Source organism: Alexandromys fortis, unplaced genomic scaffold (genome assembly GCF_014885135.2).
Source record: "Alexandromys fortis isolate MF-2015 unplaced genomic scaffold, M_Fortis_MF-2015_v1.1 scaffold_121, whole genome shotgun sequence".
Lineage (NCBI taxonomy): Eukaryota > Metazoa > Chordata > Mammalia > Rodentia > Cricetidae > Alexandromys > Alexandromys fortis.
The window spans coordinates 5,068,512-5,095,483 of NW_026068037.1; the positions used below are offsets into that span (position 1 = coordinate 5,068,512).

The 26,972-nt window shown below is 43.4% G+C and overlaps 1 protein-coding gene and 1 pseudogene across 3 annotated transcripts in view; one reads left to right on the forward strand and one right to left on the reverse strand.

The window, feature by feature from the left end:
* The window catches only part of Kat2b (lysine acetyltransferase 2B), a 142,399-nt gene that overhangs the window by 29,744 nt on the left and 85,683 nt on the right, over window positions 1–26,972 (forward strand). For all 3 annotated transcript variants that reach the window (XR_007595850.1, XM_050165083.1, XM_050165084.1), the window contains exon 2: window positions 13,948–14,074. Coding sequence is in view for 1 of the 3 variants with exons in the window: in XM_050165083.1 (XP_050021040.1) it covers window positions 13,948–14,074 (127 nt within the window). In the remaining 2 variants the exon portion in view is untranslated. The remainder of the gene's footprint in view (window positions 1–13,947; window positions 14,075–26,972) is intronic.
* LOC126515457 (protein kish-A-like) lies at window positions 23,222–24,171 on the reverse strand (annotated as a pseudogene).

Below are 26,972 nucleotides of genomic sequence, written 5' to 3' on the forward strand. Positions count from 1 at the left end.
TGAGGGCAAACTCTGTTGGGAGAGGGGACTTCGTCCTCTAAGATTGCTTCAAGCTGACATGGGGGCGATGTTCTCCTTAGGGGCTCCTGTGAAAGCAAATGATGGTAAAATTCCCAAATTAACCTTTGACCTAAGAAAATTATAACTAGTCCCTGATTCTCACATTCAACCATTTTGATTCTCTCAGTTAATGTTTCAGTCCCTTCAGAAAGTGACTGATGAAATTTTCTATTTAAATCAGCTGTTCCTTCTTCCATAGTAATGAATTTCTCCTTAATATCAGCCACTAATGTTTCACTTCCTACAGAAAGGGATTAGAGTTTACGATCCACCTCAGCTGTTCCCTCTTTCATAGTCATGAATTTCTCCTTAACATCTGCCTGAACCTTTTCTAATTTTTTTTTCAGTCACCATTGTCTTGTTAAACAAAGTTCTGTTCTCTTCCTGTAGAACTTCAAACTGATTCTTGAGAAGATCTTTGTCATGCTTAATGGTTTGTACATGTTCAACCTCTGCCTTAAGAATTCTGGATTCGTCTCTTAAAGACTCTATCAGACCTTTGTTGTCAAACCACTTAATACCAAGGAAAACTGGGATTAGTCCCAGAAGGATCCATAGATGTGGGGTGCTAGACACCTCTTGTAGGATCTCCCACATGGCACACTCAAAAAGACTGTTAAAATCCTGAATAACTATATTCTCAGACATTTTATTTATAAAAGGAAAAAAAATTTTTTTACCTGCAATGACTGGTTCCTGCCAGAGGTGGCGAACGAGTCCACTTGAGTCCACGTGGAGAGCCGGTCTGAAACAACTCAAAACCAAAATTTATTCAAAGTGACCCCTTCTGCTGTGGCGGTTTTGTGTTGTAAAACTGCAAATATTTAAGCTTCCGTATTCAGCTCCAAACGTCAAGGCAGAGAGGGAGGGGCTACCTCCTCTGGCGCTGCCAGCTGGCGAGTGGAATAAAGCGCCCGATGCAGGTGGCTAGGGACCCACGGCGGCCTCCGCGCTGCCCCGGCTGGGCCTAGGGCAGGCGGGCGAGCCAGCGAGCGAGCGAGCGAGCGGGCCGGTGCCGGGGAGGTTTGCTGCTGCTGCTGCTGCTGCTGCTGCTGAGGAGACCGCGACCACGGGCCTAGGGCGGGAGGCGAGCCAGGGGGCCGGCGCGGGGGAGGTGCGCGACTGCCCAGGACCTGCTGTGGGCGCAGTGGGCTATGGGCCAGGGGCAAATGTGCCCCAATGTTGGACGCCAAAATGAAGTGGTGGCTTAGATTAATGTAGACAAATTGTGATAGGTATTTGCACAACTTTAATGAAAACAAGACTCACGAAACCAAGGTTCCAGTGGAGTACAAGTAGCAGGAAGGGGCCCGAGGCTTCTGTGGGCCCAATTTATCAGTAAACATTCGCTCGAGGCTAGCCTGCCCCCTTAGGGGCGGGCCTAACCTTACACACCACCACTACCCGGCTCAATCCCTCCTTCCTTACCTCTCCTCCCTCTGTCTTCTTTCTCATTGTAATGGTTTAGACAAAACACTCTGGTACCCGAGTGGTGGCAGTGGGCCTCTTTGGTGGTTTAGGGCCCTGGTGGGTGGGAGACACGGCAGACCCGAGGGCACTTGGTCCCACGAGTGGCTGTGTGGTGGATGAGAAACTGAGGCCTATTAGGCACGCCATGCAGAGTGAGGTTGGATATTTATTTAGTGTCTGATGGAAGGGAAGGGGAGAGGGAGGTAGGAGGGAGACGAAGAGAGAGAGGCAGAGGAGGGGGGAGAGAGAGAAGTGGGGAGAGGAGAGTAGCCATGGCAGCAGCTACTTCTTCGGGAGAGAGAGGGAAAGAAAGGAACTTAGGTTGGAAGCAGAAGGAAGATCTGCTTGTCTTAGCAGACAGGGGGGAGGGTGCGGGGGTGGGCGGGGCTTGTCTCTTAAAGGGACAGGCCAGACCATTACACTCATTTCTCTCTCTCTCTCTCTCTCTCTCTCTCTCTCTCTCTCTCTCTCTCTCTCATCTCATCTCATCTCATGTAGCCCAGGTTGGCCTTAACATGGAGCTGAGAATGATCTTGAACTCCCAATCTTCTTGATTCTTCCTCCAAAGTTCTGGGGTTAAAGGTGTGTGCCACCAAGACCTAATTTAAAGAAAGGGCCAGTCATGGTGGCGCACACCTTTATTTCCAGCATTCAAGAGGCAGAGACAGGCAGTTTTCTGTGAGTTTCAGGGCATCATGCTTTATACAGAAAGTTTAGGCCAGTGAGATCTGCACAATGAGACACAATCTTTAAACAAACAAACAAATTAAAACTTTAAAATTTATTATACATACAATATTGTGTTCAAAGCCAGGCAGTGGTTGCCCACACCTTTAATCCCAGCACTTGGCAGAGGCAGGAGGTTCTCTGTGAGTTTGATGCTAGCCTAGTCTGAAGCGTTAATTCCAGGACAGCCAGCACTACACAGAGAAACCCTGTCTTGAATAAAATCATAAAAGAAAACAGACAAGAAAAAACAATATTGTAGCTGGGTGATGGTGGCGCACGCCTTTAATCAATCCCAGCACTGGGAGGCAGAGGCAGGCGGATCTCTGTGAGGTGGAGACCAGCCTGGTCTACACAAGAGCTAGTTCCAGGATAGGCTCCAAATCCACAAAGAAACCCTGTCTCGAAAAACAAAACAAAACAAAACAAAAAAAAAAAAAGAAAGAAAGAAAGAAAGAATAAAAATAAAACAGCGCACACCAACCCCCTATTGTAATTTTCTTCTTCTAAAAATAAAACCAATCCTCCATTTAGAATACTAACTCATTATCTGGTATTTATTTATCACATGAATGACCAGACATCTAAAAATATTATTTCAAAATTTTTGCAGTATTGTAAGGTGGATAGGAGTCTCATCTCCACTTTACAGAACAGGAACACTTTGGTAAGTTGCCTAGAGTTATACAGTTAGGAACTGACTGAGGTAAAAGAGGATCCCAGCTCTGTCTTTTTTTTTCCCCTGCCCTTTTCCATACACTTATGAAGCAGAACATTCAAGCCCTTAATGAAATTGGACCCCGTTGTGTGTCTGCGTTGTTGAGCGGGTTCCATTATTTTCTAAGCTTTGATGCGGTCGATTCCCATCATTCAGTGTGACAGAAGGCTGAATAGTAAGTAGGGGATACATTTCTGGGTGACCCCCAGGTGTTCTGAAGCTTTATCTGAACCCGTTGAGTCTGGTCTCATGAGGAATTCTTTCTTTTGTAGTTCTTTCCGTGGGAAGAATGGGGGACATTTGCGGCTTCGTCCTGGTCACCATTGCTCTGATAATGGGCAGGGAAAGCTGGGTAAGCCTTTTGTGCAGACTATTATAAGGGCTGCTTAGAGACGGAATTTCTTTTTAGTTTCTAGAAAAGGAATTATTAACGATATTAACTTACTCCTAAGGAATGGGAAAGTTCTGTGGAAATGTGGCATGTAGTAACACTTAAATACTTTAAAAATAAAAATCGGGATTTGCAGCAAATCACTGANAGGCGAGCACTCTACTGTTGCTAACGGTAGGCGAGCACTCTACTGTTGCTAACGGTAGATGAGCACTCTACTGTTGCTAACGGTAGGCGAGCACTCTTCTGTTGTGCTAGTACTCCTCTTTTTCTTTTTCTCTTTTAAAGATTTCTTTATTCTATGTATATATACCACATGCATGTGTGGTAATTTTGGAGGCCAAAAGAAAGCATTGAATCCCCTGGAACTGGAGTTAGAGATAAATGTGTGCGGCCTGAAACTTGGGTCTTTTGAAACAACAGGAAGCACCCTTAACTGCTAAGCTCTCCCACAGCTCCTTTTTAAAGACATGATCTCATTGCCTCTCGCTCCAGAGTTTTATGCTTCTTCCAGTCACGCACCACACTGATGTTATTGACGTAAGTGTACCACTGTGCATCTGTCCTCAGAGAAAGCTGGACTCTCAGCAGACTCCAGTCTCCCTCGTGACTCTGTTACTTGGGATTGTCCTTGTCTGTTTCTAAAATTCCCTGTGTACGGATGGGATCAACTTAGAGATGGGAGATGAACCTCAGTTGGTAGAGTGCTTGCTTGTTCTGTGCATGAGCCGCTTGGATTTCATCCCCAGCACCTCAAGCTCATGTTGGTTTATGCTCATAATCCTAACACTCAGATGCTAGAGGAAGGAATATTAGTAGTTCAGGGTCATCTATTTTGAGACCAGACCCCACCCCTCTCTTTCACACACAGAAGAATCATTAGGTCTGAATGAACTGTTGTGACTGTAGCCAAGGTTGTCACGTGTAACAGTATTTTATTTTTTAAGATTTGTTTTATTTCATGTGTGTGAGTTTTTGCCTGAATGCATATTCACCAAGTGTGCAGCCTGAAGAGGGGGCCAGGTTTCCTGGTCTGAGCCTCCATGTGCCGCCCTTCGAGAGCACTGAGCACTTTTGTCTGCTGAGCTGTCAACAGAACCCCACATAACAAATTCACCAGCCTCTTTCAAAATGGAAGTAAGTGGATATGGAAATGTCAGAGAACTGATTTCACTTTTTTTAAAAAACTTACTTAATTTTAGTTTAGTTGTTTGGTCTTTTGAGGTGGGGTTTTGTTATGAAACTGAGGCTCACCTGGAATTCTTAGTCCTTCTGGCCCAGCCCAGTGGGTGCTGGAATGACTGTCTGAATCACCTCCACCCACTAGGCTGGAATTTGATTTGGTTTCTGAAAGAACAGATGGGAATTTGACATTTAAATGTACTGAGAAGGCCTTTTGAGGCAAGAATGGAGACAAGAATTCAAGGTGTGCCTGGCCACTCTTGGCTGCGCTGGTGGGTGGAAGAGGTGATGTCCCCGTTGGTGGAGTGACAGCTACAGACTTCCTTCTGTTTGGTGTGGTTCCTGGTCTTGGTAGTGGTGAGGGCTGAAATGGGGATATCATGTGCCCCTGCTCTGGAGGACGACGAGCTTTGCCACTGGTTGTTTCAGAAGCTATATAGACCTGGAGGTGTTGGGGAGGCTGACAGAAGCCAGTACACAAAGCTCGGAGGGCAACAGTACCTCTGTAGCACTGGCCTACTGGGTAGAGATTCTAGAAAGGGAACCCTCATTCTTATATTCTCTTCAACTGATGCCAAACTCCTGGATGCTGCCTTCTCCTCAGGAATGGCATCAAAAAGTGGGATTCTCTACAGTTCCTCACGGTTTTTCCATAAATGAAAATTAAGATTGAGTTAAAATGATCTTTCTGTAAGGACTCATGTGACTATCCATCTTGTTCTCCAAGCATGATTTCAGGGCAGGTATGACTTAGTGTGTGTACAGTTCTGAATTTTGGAGTTGTTGGGAAAATAAGATGACCTAGATCAAGTAGAATCAAATGTTCTACTTGATGGTAAGCAGGATTTAACAACAACAACAAAAAACGTAGATTGGAATGGTCCCATCACTTAGGAGGCAGAGGAGGGCAGATCGCTTCAGATTTATTGGAACTGGAGTTATAGATGCTTGTGAGCTGCCATGTGGGTGCTGGGAATTGAACCTCTGTCTTTTGCAAGAACAAATGCTCTGAGCTGCTGAACCATTTTTTCCAGTCCCTAATGGAGATTTTCCTGTTTTGTAATTACTCATCTTACTGTGCTAGGGCATGGGACGTGCTCTTTAATCTCCAAAATTAGGAGGCAGCAGGTAGATCTCTGTGAGTTCAAGGCCAGCATGGTCTATATAGCCAGTTCCAAGCCAGCCAGCACTACATAGTGAGACTCTGTCTAAAAAGAAAACCACTTTGTTTTAATGAACAGAAAATCATCACACAGCTGGATCATGGTAGCTACTTAACTGCTAAATCCCAAATTATGTGGATTCAGTGAATGTCTATACAGTTAGAAAGACTATTCTGGAGGATTTTAGACTTGAGCTATCAATTACATTTTTTATGGATTCAATCACCACACCACAAAAATAAAAACCAAAAAAAAAAAAGAAGAGAAAGAAAGGAATCTTCTTCTTTCTTTTGGAACTTGCTCTTGTAGACCAGGCTGGCCTCAAACTCACAGAGATCCGCCTGCCTTTGTCTCCCAAGTGCTGGGATTAAAGGTGTGCACCACCACCACCACCACCTAGTTTGGGAGTTATGGAACTTTTTCTTTGGTCTTTCTTTTTTAACTTAAAAAAATTAGAGATTTTTGAATAGAGTGAAACTTTCATTATTTTTTTATTAAAAATTTATTTTTTTGTGTTTTTCAAGTGAAGAATTGGGAATAGGGATTTGTGGAAAGAAAGGAGGAAGAGTCCTTGAAGGAGGCCTTGATAATGAGACTACAGAAGGTGTAAGTCCAAGAACCCAAGGTGGTGGGTGAGGCATTGAGTTAAAGTGTTAACTGAGCCTTTGAAGTTGGAGAAGGGCCATAGGATGAAGGGCAGAGGGGTTTGAAAGGGGGCTGTGGTGCCGGAGACACACCCTGCTGTTAGAGCTCTATGCACAAAGCTGGTGTGGGCGGTTGGGAATGTGGGCTGCAAGATCTGCTTCACAGGTTAGTCTGGTTATGCGTCCTTCAGGAGAGCATGAGCTTCCAAAGCAACCCCGTGCAAGACTTGAGTTTCTCATTCCATTGCCCAACAGCAGGTGGAGAATGGAGACATTCCAGCAGTCAGCTTATGTCTAAGTGGCTGAGTGCCAACCAGGCAGCTGAGTGAGGCTGCTCACAGAGTTGAGAACTCAACTGGATGCTTCAGCATCTTCACAGATAAAAGGAGAGAGAGAGAGAGAGAGAGAGAGAGAGAGAGAGAGAGAGAGAGAACTAAAAAGAAACCCATTGAAAACTGACACACTTAGAATCCATCTCCATCCAGAACTTCAAGGCAGGAGGATTGCTGGGTGACATAGTGGGTTCTAGGCTAGACTAGGACACAATATATGACTCTGTCAAATTTCCACCCCTTCCCCCCCCCCCCCCGAAAAAAAAGAATTCTCATTGGGAGGCTAAGGCAGGAGGATCACAGTTTTGAGGCTAGTGGGAGACCTTGTATATGTGTTAGTAGAGGTGGGCATTGTCTCTGATTGAATTTCCAGCCTTCCAGTCACAGCTACAATAACACATGTTCATGATTACTTTAGCCATGTCATATCAGAAGACAGTGTTTTAGTACGCTCACCTCCATGTTCCAGCCCTTCAGTTAGCCCACCCTCTTCCATGTTGCTTCCTAGCCTTGGAGGAGGTGGTATAGATGTTTGATTTAGGACTGAGCACTCAACAGTTAATGTAGTCAGACTACTTTTTAACGGTTATAAGATTCTGCATTGCCAGGTAGTGGCGCACACCTTTAATCCCAGCACTTGGGATGCAGAGGCAGGCGGATCTCTGTGAGTTCGAGGTCAGCCTGGTCTACAAGAGCTAGTTCCAGGACAGGCACCAAAACTACAGGCAAACCCTGTCTCAGAAAGAAAAAAAAAAAAAGGATTCTGTATTAACTGTCATCTGCACCAAGCTTCTCTGACCCAGGTTGAGAGCAGCACTAATCTAGGAATATAAACATAATGTCCAGGAACTGATTTGGCTTCATATCCACTTAACAAAACTTCGATAGCACTGATCTCTCCTAGGTTTTGCCAACATTAAATCAAGAAGAAAACTGGGCTTATAGCTCACACCTGTAATTTAGCAGTTGAGAGGCTAAGGTAAGAGGAACACCACAAATATGAAGCCAGCCTGGGTTACACAGTGAGACTTTGTCTCACTAACAAAAAGAAAAGAAAAACCAAACCAACCAACCAACCAACCAACCAACCACCCCCCAAACAAACAAACAAGCAAGCAAACAAACAAAAAGCAAAACAGAAGTGGGAAAAGAGAAGGAAGAGGACAAAGAGTTTTCTGGGCTAAAGATGTCGCTCACTGGCAAGCGTGAGGCCGGTGTCCAGTACCCAGTGCAGAAAGAGAGAGAGTGAATATGGTCACAGCACTCAATGTCACTTGTCTTTCTCAACAGATTTAAAAAATGCCACTTGAGAAATCTACGGTGAAAGTGCAAGCCCAATGGCTTGACATACCATGAAAGACAGAAAGCCACTCCTCAACATTCTGCTGACTTCCATGTTTGTGCCGTGGCATGCGTGTTTCCACGCTTACATGTGTCTACAGATACATACCTAATAACAGAGCATTGCATTATTATTTTTACCCCACCTTGTCTTTGTTTGTTGTTTTTGTTTTTTCTAGACAGGGTTTCACTGTGTTGCCCTTGCTGGCCTGAACTTTGGAAGACCAGGCTGGCTTTGAACTCACAGAGATTCCCCACTTCTGCCTCCTGCATGATGGGATTAAAGGTATGTGCCTGCATGCTGGGAAATACATAAAATTTAAAAACTTCTGCATAGCAAAAAAAAAAGTGATTCATCTATGATAGGCAGACTTTCTACCTCTGGGCCACTTTAATCCCAGCACTCAGGAGGCAGCTGCAGACAGATCTGTGTGAGTGTTCCAGGACTGGCTCCATAACTACTGAGAAACCCTGTCTTGAAAAAAGAAAAGAAGAGAGAGAGGGAGGGAGGGAGGAAGGGAGAGAGAGAGAGAGAGACAGAGGTGACTGTGGGCACATGGTTTTTGGAGGTCAGAGGACAAGTTTGTGGCATCAGCTCTCTTGCACCATGTAGGATCCTGGGATTGACTCAGACTGTCCTGCTTCCAAAGTTCACTTTACCCGCTTAGCCATCTTGCCAGTCTTGTTGTCCTTTCTATGAATGTTTTCATCTGTTCTTTCATATTTCATACATGTATAAACTGTGTTTTATCATACTCCTATATTTTTATCTCTATAAATTTAGCTCTGTGTAGAAGGGAAGTCATGCAGAGCTTGCCTCTTGTGACTGGCCGATTTTACTTAGCAAACTGTCCTCAAGTTCTACATTGCAGCAGGTACATACAGACACATGCACACATGCATACACACCTGGATTTACACACATATACACAGGCATGCACACAGGCACATACATATGTAGAGGCATATACATACATTTTCTAAATATTCCAAAGAACATAAAATTGCTTACATATGCCAGGTTGAATTTACCTATTAATGTGTAGTGGTATATGATTTGTATTTTGATAAATAAATCTTATCTGAAGACCAGAGGCGAAGCTAAAGCCAATAGAGGTCAGGTAGTGGTGACACACACCTTTAAACCCAGGATTTGGGAGACACGGTCAGAAGGATCTCTGTGAGTTTAAGGCAAAACCTTTGGCTGGGGTTGAAGGTGTGTGCCACGTCTGCTTGGCCTGTATGACTGGCTACTGTGGCTGTTTTGCATTTTGATCTTTAGCCAAGCTTTATTTATTAAAATACAAATGAAATATCATTACATGGGGTTGTATGCATAACATAGTGCCTGTGTATAGACTGTCTTTGAGGATGGTAAGGGCCTTTACTTATTAGTCACCTTTGCTGGCCCAAAGGTTTTTTGTTTGTTTTAGGGACAGAGTCTTGCTGTGTAGTCTAGACTGGCCTTGAACTCGTCATCATCCTTTCTCAGTCTCCTGAGTGCCAGGATTATAGAAAAGTGCTGGGATTATATGTATGAGCTATCATACTCGATTTAATAAGTTTAAAAATTATATTTGTTTTCCAGTTAGAGTGCATGTGGATATATATGTGTGTGTCTGTACGTGTACTGCAGCATCTCTGTGAAGGCTAGATGGCAACCTGTGTGTGTTCATTTTCTTCTACTCTGTGGGTTCTGGGGAAAAGACTGAGGTCATCAGCCTTGGTAGCAAGTACTCTTACCCATTGGGCCATTTTGCTTGCCCCATATATTTAATATTGTTTCTGGTAACCTACCTCAACTTAGATTGCCATGTGAACTGCTGGGGAATTAAACCCAGTGTCTCAAGCATGCTACAAGTGCTATAAGCTATAGTCCCAGCTCCTTCACTTTTTTTTTCTTTGAGACAGGGTTTCTCTGTCAAACAGTCCTGCTGTCCGGGAACTCACTCTGTAGACCAGGTTGGCCTTGAACTCACAGAGGTCCACCTGCGTCTGCCTCCCGAGTGCTGGGATTAAAGGCTTGCACCACCACCGCTCGACTTTTTTTTTTTTTCTATTTTTAGTTTTGTTTTGAGACAGGGTCTCTCTATATAGCCCTAGCTATTCAGAAACTTGATATGTAGAACAGGCTGTCTTTGAACTCACAAAGATCACCTGCTTCTGCCTTTCTGCCTCCCTAGTTCTGAAATTAATGACAGGCTCTCAATATGTAACCTAGGTTGGCCTTGAACTCATGACCCTCCAGTCTCAATCTTGTTAAATTCGCAGATTATAGGTGGGTACCACTATACATGCCTTTTTTTTTTTTTTTTTTGGTCATTGTTGTTCTAGGCATGAAAGGCAAGGCTGTACCACTGAGCTACATCCCCAGAAGGTATCTCTTTCCCTGGACATGCTGCCCCTATGGCGTGCCCTTCTTGCCTTCTACTCCGGAGTGCCCATGAGGCCACAAAACCATTGGACTGTCATTGTTCTGTTCCATGCCTCCTCCTTGTTTTCTCTTGCTTTTGGAGTTTCCTATTTATTTAGAAAAAAAAAAATCACAGTTTCTGAACCAAAGAAACCAAAATTGACTTTGTAAAACCTACTGGAGTCCTGAGATTTTGTGGGAAAGTAAAATTAGCCAGTTTTTCAAGGAAAGCCATATATATTGAATCCCCAGACATGTTTAAGTACAGTATCTATTGTGTGGAAGAATAGATTCAGCATTCTATCACAATGGCTTAAATTAGTGTGATTAGTATTAAATAGAAATGTAAGGCTTGATTATTATAAATCCTCCTGCTTTGAGACTTGTGACTAGAGGTTTATGAGCCCCAGGGAACAGGTCTATTATTTTACATTAGGCAGAGGCAAGTAGGGTGTAAACTTGTCTTTTTCCGCTGTCTGCACTAAGAGTAGTGAAGTTATGATCTCCAACTCAAAGTCTGCAGTTCTTACCCAGGCTTCAGAGGTGGTTATTTGTTCATCTGAATTTCAATGAGGAAGGCAAGTTTTTTTAAAGTGTTTTTTTTTTTTTTTATTTTTTGGTCTGATTTTTAACTTATTTATTTTTATGTATGTGAGTGATTTGCCTGCCTACAAACCTGTCACTGAGGAGACCAAGAGAGAATGTAAGATTCCCCGAGAATGGTGTTACAGAGCCACCATGTTGGGTGCTGGGAATTGAACTCGAATCTCCTGGAAGAGCAACCAGTGCTCTTAACTGCTGAGCTATCTCTCTAGTCCTTTAAACATATTTTATTTGTATTTGTTATTTTTAATTTTATGCACATGGGTGTTTTGTCTGCTCACATGGATGTGCTTTGATAAGCAACCCCACAGGGAGTCAAGTTTTGGATCCTTGAATTCTCTTTATCCACTTAGTACTGGGGACTCACATAGTGTCTTGCATGTATAAACCACTCAGGCTGGCCTTCATTTCCTGACTGCACGGCAGTTCCGCGAGCAGCCATGGATGGGCACCCCTTCGTCCTTGTCGTCCTCCTCACAGTGCTCCTTCTCACCCGCAGTTGTCGTCTTACTTCTCTCTACATAGCACTGATGCTTTGAAATACAATTTGCTCATTTTGTGTTGCCTGGCAGCTTGCTGCGCCAGAAAAGGCTCTTTGTTTTCTGTCAAATGTGCTGCCATTTTCCATCTTAACCTGGGCTTTTCCTCCCTCTTGAAACTGTGGCAACCATGATACCCAAATGAGCAGAATCAAGAAGCTTGTTCTTAGCCATGGACAGAAATGTAAGATCAACGTTAGAGTCATCCTACCTGTTCTTATAGAGACAGGGTTTGAGAGGGGGGCTTATAAAAGGGAGAAATGTCCAAGTAGTTATAGTGGTATATTATTTGTGTTTTATAAGTAAAGTTTATCTGAAGATTAGAGAACAAAGCATCTATACTAGTCAGCCATATAGGCCAGGGACTCAGGAGACAGGAGTTTGGACCTCTGTGAGTTCAAGGACACCCTTGGCTACAAAGAATGACTGTCAAAAAGAGAAACAGAGCTCACATGAAGGTGATCCCAACAGAGGTGATCACACATCTTTAGTCCCAGCACTTAGGGAGGTGGCGACAGGAGCAATATGGCTGGGTGGAGAGAGGAATTTAAAGAGGAAGAATCAGGAATTCAGTGAAGTGTGGAGTCTGAGGTTTGGTAGTTTGAGGCTCGCCTCTTCAGTCTGAGCATTGGTAGAGGTAAAAGGTCTCTAGTGGCTGGCTGCTTTGCTTTTCTGATCTTTAGGTTGAACCCCAGTATTTGTTTCTGGGTTCTTATTATTTGTGCTACATGTAGTCTTCTGGGAATGTACAGACGTTGCCTGGGGATCTAAACTCTGCCTCTAGCCAGGTGGTGGTGGCACACACCTTTAATCCCAGCACTTGGGAGTCAGAGGCAGGTGAATCTCTGAAATTGAGGCCAGACTGGTCTACGGAGCAAGTTCCAGGATGGCCAAGGCTACATAGAAAAACCCAGTAAAAAAAAAAAAAATCAAACAAAAACAACCAACCAACCAAACAAAAACTCTGCTTCTTTTCCCTCTGCTTTTGGGCCTTCTTAGTTGTTGCTGTGGCAGCTGGCACGGGGCTAGGGCATGCTAGTTTGCAGTGGTGTTATGATGGAGTTGGAGACTGTCATGTTAGATGCGGTAGTTTTTTTTGGTCAGTTCTGAAGAGGGATTCTGGTCTTCAAGTATCCTGTCGTCAGAGATAGACACGTGCAGCCAGGGTGCTGGGTGGAGGCTGAGGGTCAAGGTTGATTGCCTTTCCTCAGTCTCTCTCCATCTTATTATTATTTTTAAAAGTTATGTGGTGTGTGTTGAAAGGTATATTCACATGCGTGCAGTTTCTGGCAGATTCCAGAAGAGGGTGTCAGATCCTCTGGAGCTGTCCACCTTATGTTTTTGAGATAGTCTTTCACTGCAGCTGGAGGCTACTGCTTTGGCTAGTAGACATTGAGAGCATTGGTGTCTTAGGTTTTCTAGCGCAGCTGCGAAACACCAAGGCCATAAAGCAAGTTGGGGAGGAGAGTGCTTATTCAGTTTGCACTTGAGCTTTGCTGTTCATCACCGAAGGAAGTCAGGACAGGATCCTGGAGGCAGGGGCTCATTCAGAAGCCATAGAGAAGTGCTGCTTACTGGCTTGCTTCCCCTTGGCTTGCTCAGCCCACCTTCTTTTAGAAGGCAGGATCAGGAGCCCAGGGATGGCACCACCCACCATGGCTGAGCCCTCTGCATTCATCACTAATTGAGAAATGCCTTACAGCTGGATCTTGCGGATGCATTTCCTCAGCTGAGGCTTTGTTCTCTTTGATGACTCTCTGTTTGTGTCAGGTTGACACACGAAACTAACCAGTACTACTTACTAGTAAACGATATCAGGGAAGGAATGGCCGCTTCCAGGAGTAACAGGATCATTCAGTTCAAGGACATTAGCTGAAGGCCTCCCAGCCACACAAGCATGGCAAGCCTGGTGTTGTAAATAATATATCCTTCACGTTTGTTTGCTGTTTTATAGCACAGGTTACCACACAGAGGTGAAATGAGTCAGCTTCATTCTTTCCTACAGAGCTAAGGTGGGAAACTTGAGATTCATATCAAATATTCCAAGCTCTTTCTTGTCCCCTCACTGTTTGGGAGTCTGGCTTGTTTATGAAGTTAGAGGTTCAGAGTGTCTGGGAACGGCCCATTCCCTGGGAAAGGCAATAGCAAAATATCTGGGCTGCAGATACTATCAGAAGAAGCAAAACTTAACCACCACCCAAAGCACCCTGTTTGTTCTCCCTTGGTTTTATTTCTCTTACATATATAGAAATTTACATGGTATAGGTGTGAGTCCCTTTCAGATAACAGGTGTGCATGGCTCTCTTGTAAGACTGTCCATGGCTGTTCATCATAGAGCTCTGTTTCTCTCTTCATTCCCTTCTAGGCAGAAGAGTCCTGTAAATGCAATGGCTGGAAGAACCCCAACCCTTCTCCTACTCCACCAAGAGCAGACCTCCAGCAAATAATCGTTAGTCTGACTGAATCCTGCCGGAGCTGTAGCCATGCCCTTGGTAAGTCCCCAGATCAGCCTCCAAAAAGGGACTGAAAACGTACTCTACCACATCTAGACAACGTGTGTCTGTGGCGGACAGAAGAGGGTATCAGATTCTTTGGGACTGGAGTTATGGATGGTTGTGAGATGTCATGTGAGTGTTGGGAATCGAACCCAGGTCCTCTGCTAGAGAGCTAGTGCTCTTAACCAGCTGAACTCCACTCCAGTCTTCCTAACACTACTCTTGGGACAAATCTCCACCTCTTTTTGGTGCTGACAATGAAACCAGGGCTTTGCACATATAAAACACATGCTTTGACACTGAACTATGACACCAGCCCTAGATGAATTTATCTTTCTTTTCTTACACACGCGTGCACACACACACACACACACACACACACACACACACACACACACACACACACCCCTGTTGAGATAGGAGCGGCAGGGCTGCGTCCCCGGCACCCGGCCGCCCGCATGGCTAGCTTATACCCAGAAATAACCACATGGAAACTGCATTCCTTCAAACACTGCCCGGCCCGGCCAGGTCCAGTTTCCTACTGGCTAGCTCCTACATATTGTTCTAACCCATTTCTAATATTCTGTGTAGCCCACAAGCTGGCTTACCAGGGAGGATCTTAACCTGCGTCTGTCTGGAGCGGGAGAATCATGGCGACTCTTCCACCAAGCCTCCTTCTCCCAGCATTCTCCTCTGTTTTCTCCACCCACCTAAGGGTGGGCCTTATCAAGGGGCCTAGGCAGTTTCTTTATTAATAAGAAATCACTCCCACATCACACCCCTAGCTGCCTTTCAGGTCTCATTGTGTAGCCAACCTGGTCTCAACTTCATGATGTTGTGCTTTTTTCCTCAAGTGCCAGGATCACAGATGTGTGCAAATTCTGTTTCTGACCAGCAGGGAACTGGTTGTTCTTGGATAACATCATTTTGGTTATCTAATGTATTGCACTTGTCTGCCTGTGCTAAGTAAGTCTGCTTTACTGTCCAGTATGGCAAGGACCGAGCTTTGGACAAAATGGCATCACCAAGTCCTCCCTTACTCCTTTATGCACCATCTGAAAAAGGGTGGCATTGTTGGCTTTGTCTTTCTCACAGTTTGCTGTTGGTTCAAATGGTGCAGCCCCACCTCTGAGGTCAGCCCCCTTTAAGCTGAGTCTGATGTTTTGTTTTGTTCTCTGCTAGAGGGTATTTCAGTATTGATATTTCACTACTTGCAAAACAAAAGAGTCGGCCCTGATGATCTGCACTGGGAGTGGCTGCACTAAAGCACTCCTCAAAAGGAAGCAGAGTCTAGATCTCACAGGAAACCAGCGCACTAAGAAGTGCATCCTTGTGCTGACTGACCTGGTGTCAGAAGTAATCTAAGATGTGATTAAAAGAAAAACACTTTCATTACAAAACATCTTGTTTGAAGCTGTAGGCTGTGTTAATCATTTTTAAACAGTGCAAAGGAAAGAGTCCAAAGTACCAGAGATGTCTTAGTTTATAATATGCCAATTTTATATCCCATCTGTAGGTTAACAGACTGGGTGGGTGCTCTTTGAATTGAATCACCTGGGAAACACAATGCACTTGATCTATTCCTGGGCTGTGGTTGTACTGAGTGGGAAATCCTGTTATCCCAAATCAATTACCATTTGAAAAAGTTTTTTTTCTTCCCTAGCTGGGAATGGTGTGGTTCTGTGCAAGTAACGCACACCAGAACTGGCACGAGTGACAAGTACAGCTGGCTTTGTTTCCTTCATGTTTCTGAGCAAGCTTGGCAGCAGATATCCTTCTTTTTCAATATGTAGCGAAGAATGGAAAAATAAATATTCAATTATTTTATTCTATTTAATTTTTTTGGTCCTCAGTGCTAGAAATCTAGCTGAGGACATTGTTTCCATTAGGTAGCAGTGTGCACCAGCAGTGTGTACCTGGATGCACATGCATGTATGTATGTGTGTATTTGTATAGCTCCGTGTCCTTTATACTTGCAAATTGACACCTGAAATTAACCTGTGCATAAATTAAGATGTACCTCGAAATTAAGTTAAAGGTAGTTTGTAAAATAGTTACTTATTTGTGTTTATTTTATTTACTTTCTGGCAATTCCATACATGTGGACATATTTTGTCATATCCAATCTCAGCTCTACCCCAACTCCTCTCATCTCCTCAAATACATCTCCCTCCAACTTCTATGTCTCTCCTTCTACTTTGTCATCTACTGAGTTCAGTTAGTGCTGCCTGTAGGAATGTTGAAAAGTTCTGTTTTTATAGCCTCATTTATATTTAAAGAACTAGGTGTTGGACAAAATGGCTTAGTGGTTAAAGAACTTTTGTACAAACCTGATGACTTGAGTTCAATTGGTGGATCCCATAAGGTGGAAGGAGAGAACTACTTTTCCAGAAATTGTCCCCTGACATGCATGGCCCCACGCAGCAATATAAACTATTGTTAAGAAAAGGGAAGCGATTTGTTGTTTGTGTGGGGCCCTGTCCGTCTTAGCTCCACCCTGAGTTCCACTTTCAGAGAATCCTCATGGAAAGTAGCCCTCCCCAACGACAGGGACACCATGGCCTTCCTGAGTACATCTCCATTTAATTAGTTTAGAAAACAGAACAGTGTAAAACAACCTTTAATTAAAGGACCCTTTAATACAGTCCTTCATGTTGTGGTGACCCCTAACCATAAAATTATTTTTGTTCATAGTTCATAACTGTAAATTTGCTACTGTTACTAATCATAATATACATATCCGATACTTAGGATATCTGATATGTGACATCTGTAGAAAGGTTGTTTGACCCCCAAAGAGGTCATGACCCACAGTTTGAGAACCACTGCTCTACCGAAAAGAATAAGTTTTGATTTATTCCTTTTTGTCAGAGATAGGGTACCTTCAATGTAGACCTCCTGCTTTAGCCTTCCAAAGCCATTGCACTGGCAATCCCCCACAACTCCTCTTCCTACAGAGCTTTCTTAAATGGAAACATCTGTACATTTTCAAGAACTCTTAGGATTCTTGCTGGAATGCTAGCTTTTCTCAGGGGTCTAGAAAATTGTTTTGTGAGATTACACTATCCTCCCCATGCTTACAAAATGCAATCACAGAGAGTTGCTGACACACACCAACTAGTTTAACAAATACCTTAGACGCATTGCCCATGTAAAGATCATTTTGTTTTGTCTAACTCCTACCACTCATCCTCCATCTTTTATCCCCTCACCTCCACCTTCTGGGTATTTTAAGCAAGTTCTCTGGGCATTTAATCTCACCTTATGCATACAGATTAGTGTTCTCTCTCTCTCTCTCTCTCTCTCTCTCTCTCTCTCTCTCTCTCTCTCTCCCTCTTCCTCTCTATGTCTCTGTGTGTATGTGTGTTCATGTGGACATGGGCGTGAAGATCAGAGATCAACTCCAGTGTCCTTCGTCAGGAACACCATTATCTATTTCGTTTTTTGTTTGTTTATTTAGTTTTGTTTTTTCGGAGACAAGGTCACACTGTGTATAGCTAGCCCAGAACTTTATGTAGACCAGGCTGGCCTCGAACTTGCAGAGGTCAGCCTGCTTCTACCTCCAGAATACTGGAATTCAATGTATGCACCACCAACCTGAGCTAGGTAGCTTTCTTTTTGAGATAGGCTGTCTGTTTGACCTGGGCTACCCCCAGTTCTGAGAATATAGGCATGTGCCACCACACTCTGATGAAGAGTGCTGTTCCTTGTTCTTCAGCCACTAGCATCATCAGTTGGTATTGCCATTTTCAGTGCAACTGAAGGTTCTCTGTAATATCCATATGTCCATCTTTTTATCTATCTGCTTTCTAAGGAAAGTAGAGGTAGCTTCTAAAGTCTTGTTTTGTAATCACTATTCTCATGCTTCAGCTCCTACTATTGAGATGACAGACACTAGGTGGGGGGCACCTTTTATTTTTGAAAAAATACAACATCATAAGTCTTGTTTTGTTTGTTTGAGGTTGGGTTTCACTTAACCATGGCTGGCCTTGAACTTCTCATTTTCTGCCTCTTCCCCAAGTTTAGAGTTTGAAAATGTACACAGTGACACCCAGCCACCTTTGAGTTTTAGCTGTACTGCAAGTGAGTGCAGCCAGCATGCAGGTTGTGGGGCTTAGGGTCAGAGGCTGGACTAGGCAGCCTGGCTTTCCATTCTTGCTTCTGCACAACACTTTTTACTGAAGATTGCTTCATGCCCTGCCCTCCCCAGCTTCAGATCTGGTTGCCCATACCCTATGCCTTTTTTGTGTTTCTTTTTGCCGGGGAATTCTTATCGTCCCAAGCTACAGTGCTAACAGATAAAGGTATCTCAGAGGTCTGCTGAATGCTCCCTGTGTATAATTACAAATACATAGCTGTTGTTTTTCTGAACTGTGATTTGGGGCTGCTGACCTTTGCTTGCAGCTCAGAATATATTTAATCCCTTGGGTAAAATTGGGTTTATTCCTCATTGACAATATCAAATTGCATAATGTTTTAAAGAAAGAGGGGGCAAGAGGGTGAAATGGCAAGAGAGAGGGCTAACTTGCAGCCAGTACTCTTAACCACTGAGCCATCTCTCCAGCCCTACATTTACTTTTTTAATGTTTGGGTTCATGGCATCAGAGTCAGGGTTGGACCATGCATCACACGTGTCCTACACTGACATATCCCCAGTGGTGGTACTTTTTTATTTCAAATATTTACTTACTTACTTACTTACTTACTGTGTTTGCATGTTTGCGTGCATGTGTAAGAAGTTAAGAGGGGAATGTTCGGAGTAGGCCCTCACCTTTGCTTTACTGAGATGAGGTCTCTCTGGTTTATTATTTGCTGTAGTTGCCTGAGGGCCTCAGGTTTGTGTGAAGCCAGCATTTTAACCTGTGGAGGCATCTCCACAATACTTCTTTGTTCTTCTTCTGTAGCCTGTCCTGGAACTCTCAAGACCAGGTTGGCCTTGAACTCACAGAGATCTACCTGCCTCTGCCCCCGAGTGTTGGGATTAAAGTCGTGTGCCACCACGGCGATTAAAACAGGGTCTTATACATCTTAGGTTGACCTGGATTGCCTGAACCTGTTCTGTCACCTGACTTCTCTTTATCATTTTTAGTGCAGTTATGGGTACATCTAAATCGGAATGTTGGTTCCTGTGAGTAATCTTCTAGCGAGCTCTGACTCTTAGACTTCCTTTTTTTTCATTTCAAATCTGTGATTATGAAAGAGAAACAATTTTTTTCTTTTTTCTTTTTCTTTTTTCTTTTTTTTTTTTTTTTTTTTTTGGTTTTTCGAGACAGGATTTCTCTGTAACTTTAGAGCCTCTCCTGGAACTAGCTCTTGTAGACCAGGCTGGCCTCAAACTCACAGAGATTCACCTGCCTCTGCCTTCTGAGTGCTGGGATTAAAGGCGTGCGCCACCACTGCCTGGCTGAGAATCAATTTTTATATGATCAGTTTTTGCCAATTAATCTGTTAACAGTTTTCATTGCATGCATTGTTTTTCTAGCCTTCCCACTTCATTTTTCTAAAGAGAAAAACTGATTTTAGGCAGTGTGGTAGCACATGCCTTTAATCCCAATACTCAGAAGTCAGATGTAGTTAGGTCTCCATGAGTTCAAGTTCAGCTGGGCCTACTTATTAAGTTCTAGGGCAGCCAGAGTTACATGATGAGGCCCTTAAAAACAATAACGGCAGCAGCAACAACAGCAAAAACCCAAAACTAAAAACCAAAAAATAGACCTCAACAGACTGATTTGTGCTGCTTCCAAATCATGGAGACACTTTGAGTTTCCTTCCAGTTCAACAGACCTCAAAAAAGTTGGCAGGCCAGCCTTGAGAAGTACAGGTAAGTATAATTAGTCAGTGGAACTTAGCAAGGGTCATGGCAGACAGTGACCATGACTGATCTCCTGTTAACCAACAGCTCATTGTGATTTTCAACAGCAGCAGACACTCAGCAAGTACCTCTTGGCTCTCTGGTAATGTGACATAGTGTTGAGTGGTGCCAGGGTGCACTCTTCTGGAGAGATATCATAAGATGCCCAGTTGTCTCCCCTGGCCCTTGAGGTACACCTTCTCTCCACTTCACCCCACCTGTGTGAGGTGCACACAGTGGGCACTAGAGCATGCGACCCCCAGGAATCTTTCTTAGGTGTTAGAATATGGCCATTCTTAAGTAATTTTTATTCATATTTGTAGGTAAGGTCTCAGTTTGTGTCATAGGCTTGCCTTGAACTCATGATTCTCCTGTGTCAGCCTCCTGTTTTCCTGAACAATTTGGGATAATTATATCCATATTTCATAACCGGCTTTTGGAAGACTGACTGTTAAGTTCAAATGCATTGTGTTATAGAGTCATCAGCTGGATGTGCTGCCCTGTTATCATCCCAGTACCAAGGAGGAGACCAAAGCAGGAGAACAAATACGAAACCCAAACTATCAAGCAAAAGTATAGCTTATTTGGAAATAACCTTGTTCTTTGTTTTTGTTTTTGAGACAGCATCTCTTCCTGTGTAGCTAGCTGAGGCTGCCCCTGAAGGTCACAGAGTTCTCCTGCCTCTACCTTTCCTCTGCTGGGATTAAAGGTCTGTGCCATCACACCCAGCTGGAGATAACATTAAAATTTTAATTTATTTTAATTTTATGTATATATGCGTGTGTACCATATGCATGTTCTGCCTGAGGAGGCCAGAAGACTTATTATATCTTCTGGAACTTGTGTTCAGATGGTTATGAGCCATGATGTGGGTGCTGGGAACTGAATCTGGATGCTCTACAAGCACAGCAAGTGCTCTTAACTGCTTAGCCGTCTCTAAAGGGCTGGGTGTGGTGGTGCCCTTTAATCCCAGCATGGAGGCAGAGTTCAAGGCCAGCCTGGTCTACAGTGTGAGTTCCAGGGCAGCCAGGACTATGCAAAGAAATCCTGCCCCAAAATAAATAAAGTCATAAAATTTTAAAGTCATGAGAACAATGGTGAAAAATTTTCCATGTGTCCTTCCCCTAGGTTTTACTTGCTTGGTAACCTTTTATCTTATTTGCTTTTCTATTTGTTTTACATTTTATAGTTTTACACACACACACACACACACACACACACACACATATTCACACATACACACACATAAATAAAAGTATCTGTGCTGGATAGTTTTATGTTGACTTGACATAGGCTAGTGTTACCTTAAAGCAGGAAATTCAGTTGAAAAAAATGCCTACGTGTAAGGCATTTTCTTTTAAGTGACTGATGACGGAGGCCCCGGCCCATTGTGGGGGGTACTGTTCCTGGGCTGGTGGTCCTGGGTCCTTTAAGAAAGCAGACTGAGCAAGCCAGAGGAAATAGGTCAGTAATCAGCTCATCTCCATGACCTCTGCATCAGCTCCTGCCTCCAGGTTCCTGCTCTGCTTGGGTTCCTGTCTTGACTTTCGTCAGTGGAAGCATAAGCTAAAATAAACCCCTTCTTCCCCTAGTCGCTTTTGGTCATGTTTCATCATAGCGATAAAGTGCCCTAATTAGGACAATATTTTTATGTAATCCCTGCTCAATTTTCACTTGCAATAAGTTTGACATATAATATGTGTGTACAATTTTCTCAGCTAACCCGAAGTTAGCTTCACGTTACACTGTCCTCTCCTTTAAACATCCAATCTAGAACTGCACAAATAGTTAGTTGTCCTGTCTTTTTAGTCTTCTTTAATTTGAAACAATTTCTTAGCCTTTTTAAGAAGTGACACTAACATTTTTATAGATGCATGTTTTCAAATTTAAAAGCATATCATGAAATTGCTAGGGTGGGTCTCATGCCTTTAGTCTAGCATTGGGGAAGCAGGGGCAGGAGGACCTCTGTGTGTTTGAGGTTAACCTGGCTTATAGTGCAAGTTCCACACTAGTCAAGGCTACACAGAGACTTTTCTCCATAAAGAACAAAGTGTTTCTCGGAAATTCCTTCTCTAGGTTTCTTTAGGACATACTGCTGAAAGACCTAAAAGAAATGCTAAGCTACAAATAGAGTTGTTATTCTAAACAATAATTTAAATTTTCTTTTCCTTTTTTTCCCACCCTTCCTTTTTCCTTTCCCCTTTCCCTTTCCCTTTCCCCTTCCCTTCCCATTCCTCTCTTTCCCTCCGTCCCTCCTTTCCTTTCCTTTCCTTTCCTTTCCTTTCCTTTCCTTTCCTTTCCTTTCCTTTCCTTTCCTTTCCTTTCCTTTCCTTTCCTTTCCTTTCCTTTCCTTTCCTTTCCTTTCCTTTCCTTTCCTTTCCTTTCCTTTCCTTTCCTTTCCTTTCCTTTCTTCTTTTCTTTTTTTTTCCAGACCGGGTTTTTCTGTGTAACAGCCCTAACTGTCATGGAACTTTGATTAAAGGCATGTGCCACCATGCCTGGCTTTAATTTTTTTTTAAAAAAACCATTTATTTCATCACTTGATTTTTGATCGAATGTTTGTATGTGTACTGCATGCAATGTTTGCCCATAGAGACCAGAAAATGTCAGAATACCACCCTACTGACCCCAGATTGGAATAACACACAGTTATATTGTTTCTAGGGACTGCTTCCAGGATGTCTGGAAGAGCGGCCAGGGTTCTTAAACATGGAGCCATCTCTCTAGCCTCCAAATTTATTATATACCACCAAATCTATTCAGTCAAACCCAGGCCCTTACAAACTTCGTAAACCTCTGCTTAGCATATGACAGATGGACCATTAGTACCTCAATTCTTTTAATGCAGTAGGAAAAGACCAACATCCTTGACAGGCAGGCGGAGGAAATGGTAGTTCTAGAGAGAACAGTATCCTGTGGGAAGAAATGGACAACACTTAAGGCATCTACAGAACCCTGGCAGCCACTACTGTTTTATAGCTTGATCTGCTATGAGAAGAAGTCCAGATAAAGGCAGTGTTAGGGAACAGGGCTTTCTCTCATACTGGTGCTACACTGTACTGATGAAGACTTCTCGAGGGGTCAGGAAGCACTCTTCAAAGCTTCAAACAGCATGCCCCTGCTGAACTTGGCAGGCACTGGGACTTGGCAAGATTATAAAGTTGAAACCAGCCAAGACAAGGAAGTACACAGTGAGACATTGTGGGGGGTGGGTGGGTGGGGTGGCAGGGGAGGTGGCAGAGGGGTGGGGCGGGGGTAGGGGGAGGACTTGGGCATCATGGTACAGGCTTGCAATTTCTTTTTTTATTGCTGTAATCATCACATTCCTGTGTATTAAACTGTTACATCCTAATTATTTATATACTCATTGGTTCAATAGTATAAAAATATAACTTATTCCAAAATTTATCTCAAAATTTATCTTATTCCATGTTCAGAGATAAAAGGGTTAAGTATTCTTCCCATTGTTTTCCGGAGGCAAGTCCTTGTTTAGAGTCTGATGGCAATCACACGCTGATAGTTTCCGAAGCTATTGTATGAAGAGGATGCTGAAGGCCATCACTATACAGCATACAGCTACATAAGGACTCTTGTGTTCACCAATTCGGGCACACTTCTAAAATATTTCCAATAAGCCAGTTTTATCTTGTCCAGGAGGCTGGGTGCCAGGGATTGGATATAAATATACGTACATATAAGCAGCAAGACTACAGTCAACAGACTCTGAAAACTGAAAATGGCAGCCATAGGGAGGCCAGTGCTGGTCCAGTCATATCACCCTTCCCGGCCGGGGTGGAGGAGAACCCAGGCTTCCAATTTCTGCACTTGGGAGGCAGAGGCAGGAGTATTACCACAAGTTTGAGGCCAACAGGCCAGCCTGGTCTACATAGCAAGTTCCAGAAGAGCCAAGTACACATAATAAGACCCTGTCTTAAGAAAATAAACCAAACAACACTCTGAAAAAGGAATTGTTTAAATTTCCATTATTTCTAGGACTATACTTAGTTTCTTTTATTCCCAGCACTTGGGAGTCTGGGGCAAATTTCTTTGAGTTAAGCCAGCCTGATCTACATTAGTGAGACATTGTCCCAAAAGAAAAAAAATAGTTTGGTGTGGTGGCATAGGCCTTTTATTCTAGCACCCAGGAGACATAGGCAAGTGGATCTGGAGTTTGAGGCTAGCCTGAACTATAGAAATAATAGTTCCAGGGCAGCCAGGGCTATACAGGAAAACCCTGTCTCATAAAATAAAATAAAATAAAATAAAATAAAATAAAATAAAATGTCAGTTAATTGCAGAAATAATACATTTCATTATTATTTTTGGACCACTTAGGCTGGCTTCCTGCTTTTCATTGTCTTGCTTAAGCCTTGTATAGGCGGAGCCTGTTCATTTGTTCCCGGCTGACCTGACCCGAAATATAATAATCACACAGAAACTATATTATATATAACACTGCAGGACCAATAGCTTAGGCATATTGCCAACTACTTCTTATATCTAAAATTAACCCATTCCTATTAATCTGTGTATCGCCACATGGTTGTGGCCTACTGGTAAAGTTCCGTCGGTCTGATGACTGTCTCCTAGGTCCTCCTGCAGCAGCTCCGTGGCTTCTCTTTGGCTCTGCCTACTCTCTCTCTACAACTCTGTTTGAATTTCACACCTGGCTTTACTCTGTTAAGCCACTGGCTGAGAGCAGCTTTATTCATTAACCAATAAAAGTAACACATATATACATAAGGACATCCTACAGCAGCCTTGGGTTTTTAATCTGTGTGCTTCTCAGTCTTTGCTCTCACTAAATTCCCATCACCGGTAGCTTCTTCAAATGTCATTCTATTGGGAACCTGCAATAACATAAGGGTACCACCAGCAAGGCAAATTGGCCTCTTAGTGTGACATGTCATCTAAACGACAGCTGTCCTTCCTCCCCATCAGTCACCCCATCAGACTGGGGACATTGTTAGAGCATCCAAGGTCCAATTCTCAGTTGTTAATGCTAATGCCATGGTACCTGCTTTTCTCTTTTGTACTCCTTGGGTAACAGGCAGGCATATGGTACACGTACATACATACATGCAGGCAAACATACATACAAAAGACATAATTTTTTTTTTAAAGAAAAAGAAAGCCGTGTGGCGGTGGCACACACCTTTAATCCCAGCACTTGGAAGGCAGAGGCAGGCGAATCTCTGTGAGTTCGAGGCCAGCCTGGTCTACAAGAGCTAGTTCCAGGACAGGCTCCAAAGCTATAGAGAAGCCCTGTCTTGAAAAAACAAATAGAAAAAGAAGCTAAGCAGCGGTGTAGGCCACACCTTTATCTATCTATCTATCTATCTATCTATCTATCTATCTATCTATCTATCTATCTATCTATCTATCTATCTATTTATTTATTTATTTATTGATTTTTCGAGACAGGGTTTCTCTGTAGCTTTTGGTTCCTGTCCTGGAACTAGCTCTTGTAGACCAGGCTGGCCTCGAACTCACAGAGATCCGCCTGCCTCTGCCTCCCAGTGCTGGGATTAAAGGCGTGCGCCACCAACCGCCCAGCTAGGTCACACCTTTAATCCTAGTCCACTTCAGTCAGGGGCAGGTGGATCTCCTCATTCAAAGCAAGCCTGGTCTACAGAGTGAGTTCCAGCATAGCCTTGAAACAAACAAGCAAGCAAACAAACAAACAAAAAAAAAAAACGAAAACAAAAAAAAAAAGCAAAGAAAGAAAGAAAAAGTGATGGTTCTTCATGTATTGTATGCTTGAAAACTGCCAAGAGAATGGATTTTAAATATTCTCACTACTACAGCTGGGCAGATCTCTCTCTCTCTCTCTCTCTCTCTCTCTCTCTCTCTCTCTCTCTCTCTTTCTCTCTCTCTCACACACACACACACACACACACACACACACATATATATATATACCAGGCAAAGATGGAAGCAGAGGCAGGCAGATCTTGCTGAGTTTAGAACCAGCATGGTCTAAATAGTGAATTCTAGGTTAGTCAGGGATATGTAAAGAAACCCTGTCTCAAACAAAATAAAAATCAGCCTCCCCCCCAAAAAAAACCCACAAGATAAAAATTAGTAAATTTCAGCGTGCAAACCTCTAGTGTTTGCCCTGACACAGGGGCACTAGATGTAGTGAGAGATGAAGAGGTAGGAGGTGTGGTTACAAGGGGCTAGCCTGGAAAATATAGAGCTGATTTCATCCATGGCAGCGATAAACTGCAGACCCGGGAGCACAGCTGCGACTTTCTTCTTTGTGACTAAATGTAGCTTAGCATGGAACAATGGGACTCAACATGGCATTTTCATGATACACCATTATACATTGTCCTAATTCAGGACCCTCTAACTCAGAGTGTTATTTTGATATCCAGGCTGTTCCTAAACTCTCAGTTCTTCTGCCTCAGTCTCCTGGGTGCTGGGATGGCAGTGTTCCATACCCAGCTAATCAGTTCCTTTTCAATTTGATAATGCAAAGAAAGGTACAGTGTTGATGCTTGTGAAATCAGATGTGTCAACTACATTTATTCAGGTAAGCAGATTACAAAAATTGCTTTGGCTTCTGTAATTTTTTTAAATTTTATATCCTGTAATCTTTTTAAAATTTTAATTCTCTTTTCTCATTTTACGTGCTAAATCCAGTTCTCATTTCCTTCTTTCCTTCTGCTCCCTCCACCTTACCCCCTTCCCACCCCCTTGACTCCCCCCATCCAATCAGAAAGTGTAAGGCTTCCCATGGGTAGTCAACAAAGTCTAGCACATTGCTTTGAGGCAGGACCAAGGCCCTCCACACTATATTTAGGCTGAGCAAGGTATCCCTCCAGAGAGAATTGGAGCCAAGCAGTAGGAATAAATTCCGGTCTTACTGCCAGTGGCCCCACAGTCTGCCCCAGCCATACAACTGTCACCCATATTCAGAGGGCCTAGTTTGTTCCTACACTTATTCCCTTGCTTTCAGGCTGGAGTTGGTAGGCTTCCATTAGCTCACATAAGCTGTTTCAGTGGGGATCGCCATCATGGTCTTGACCTCTTTGCTCA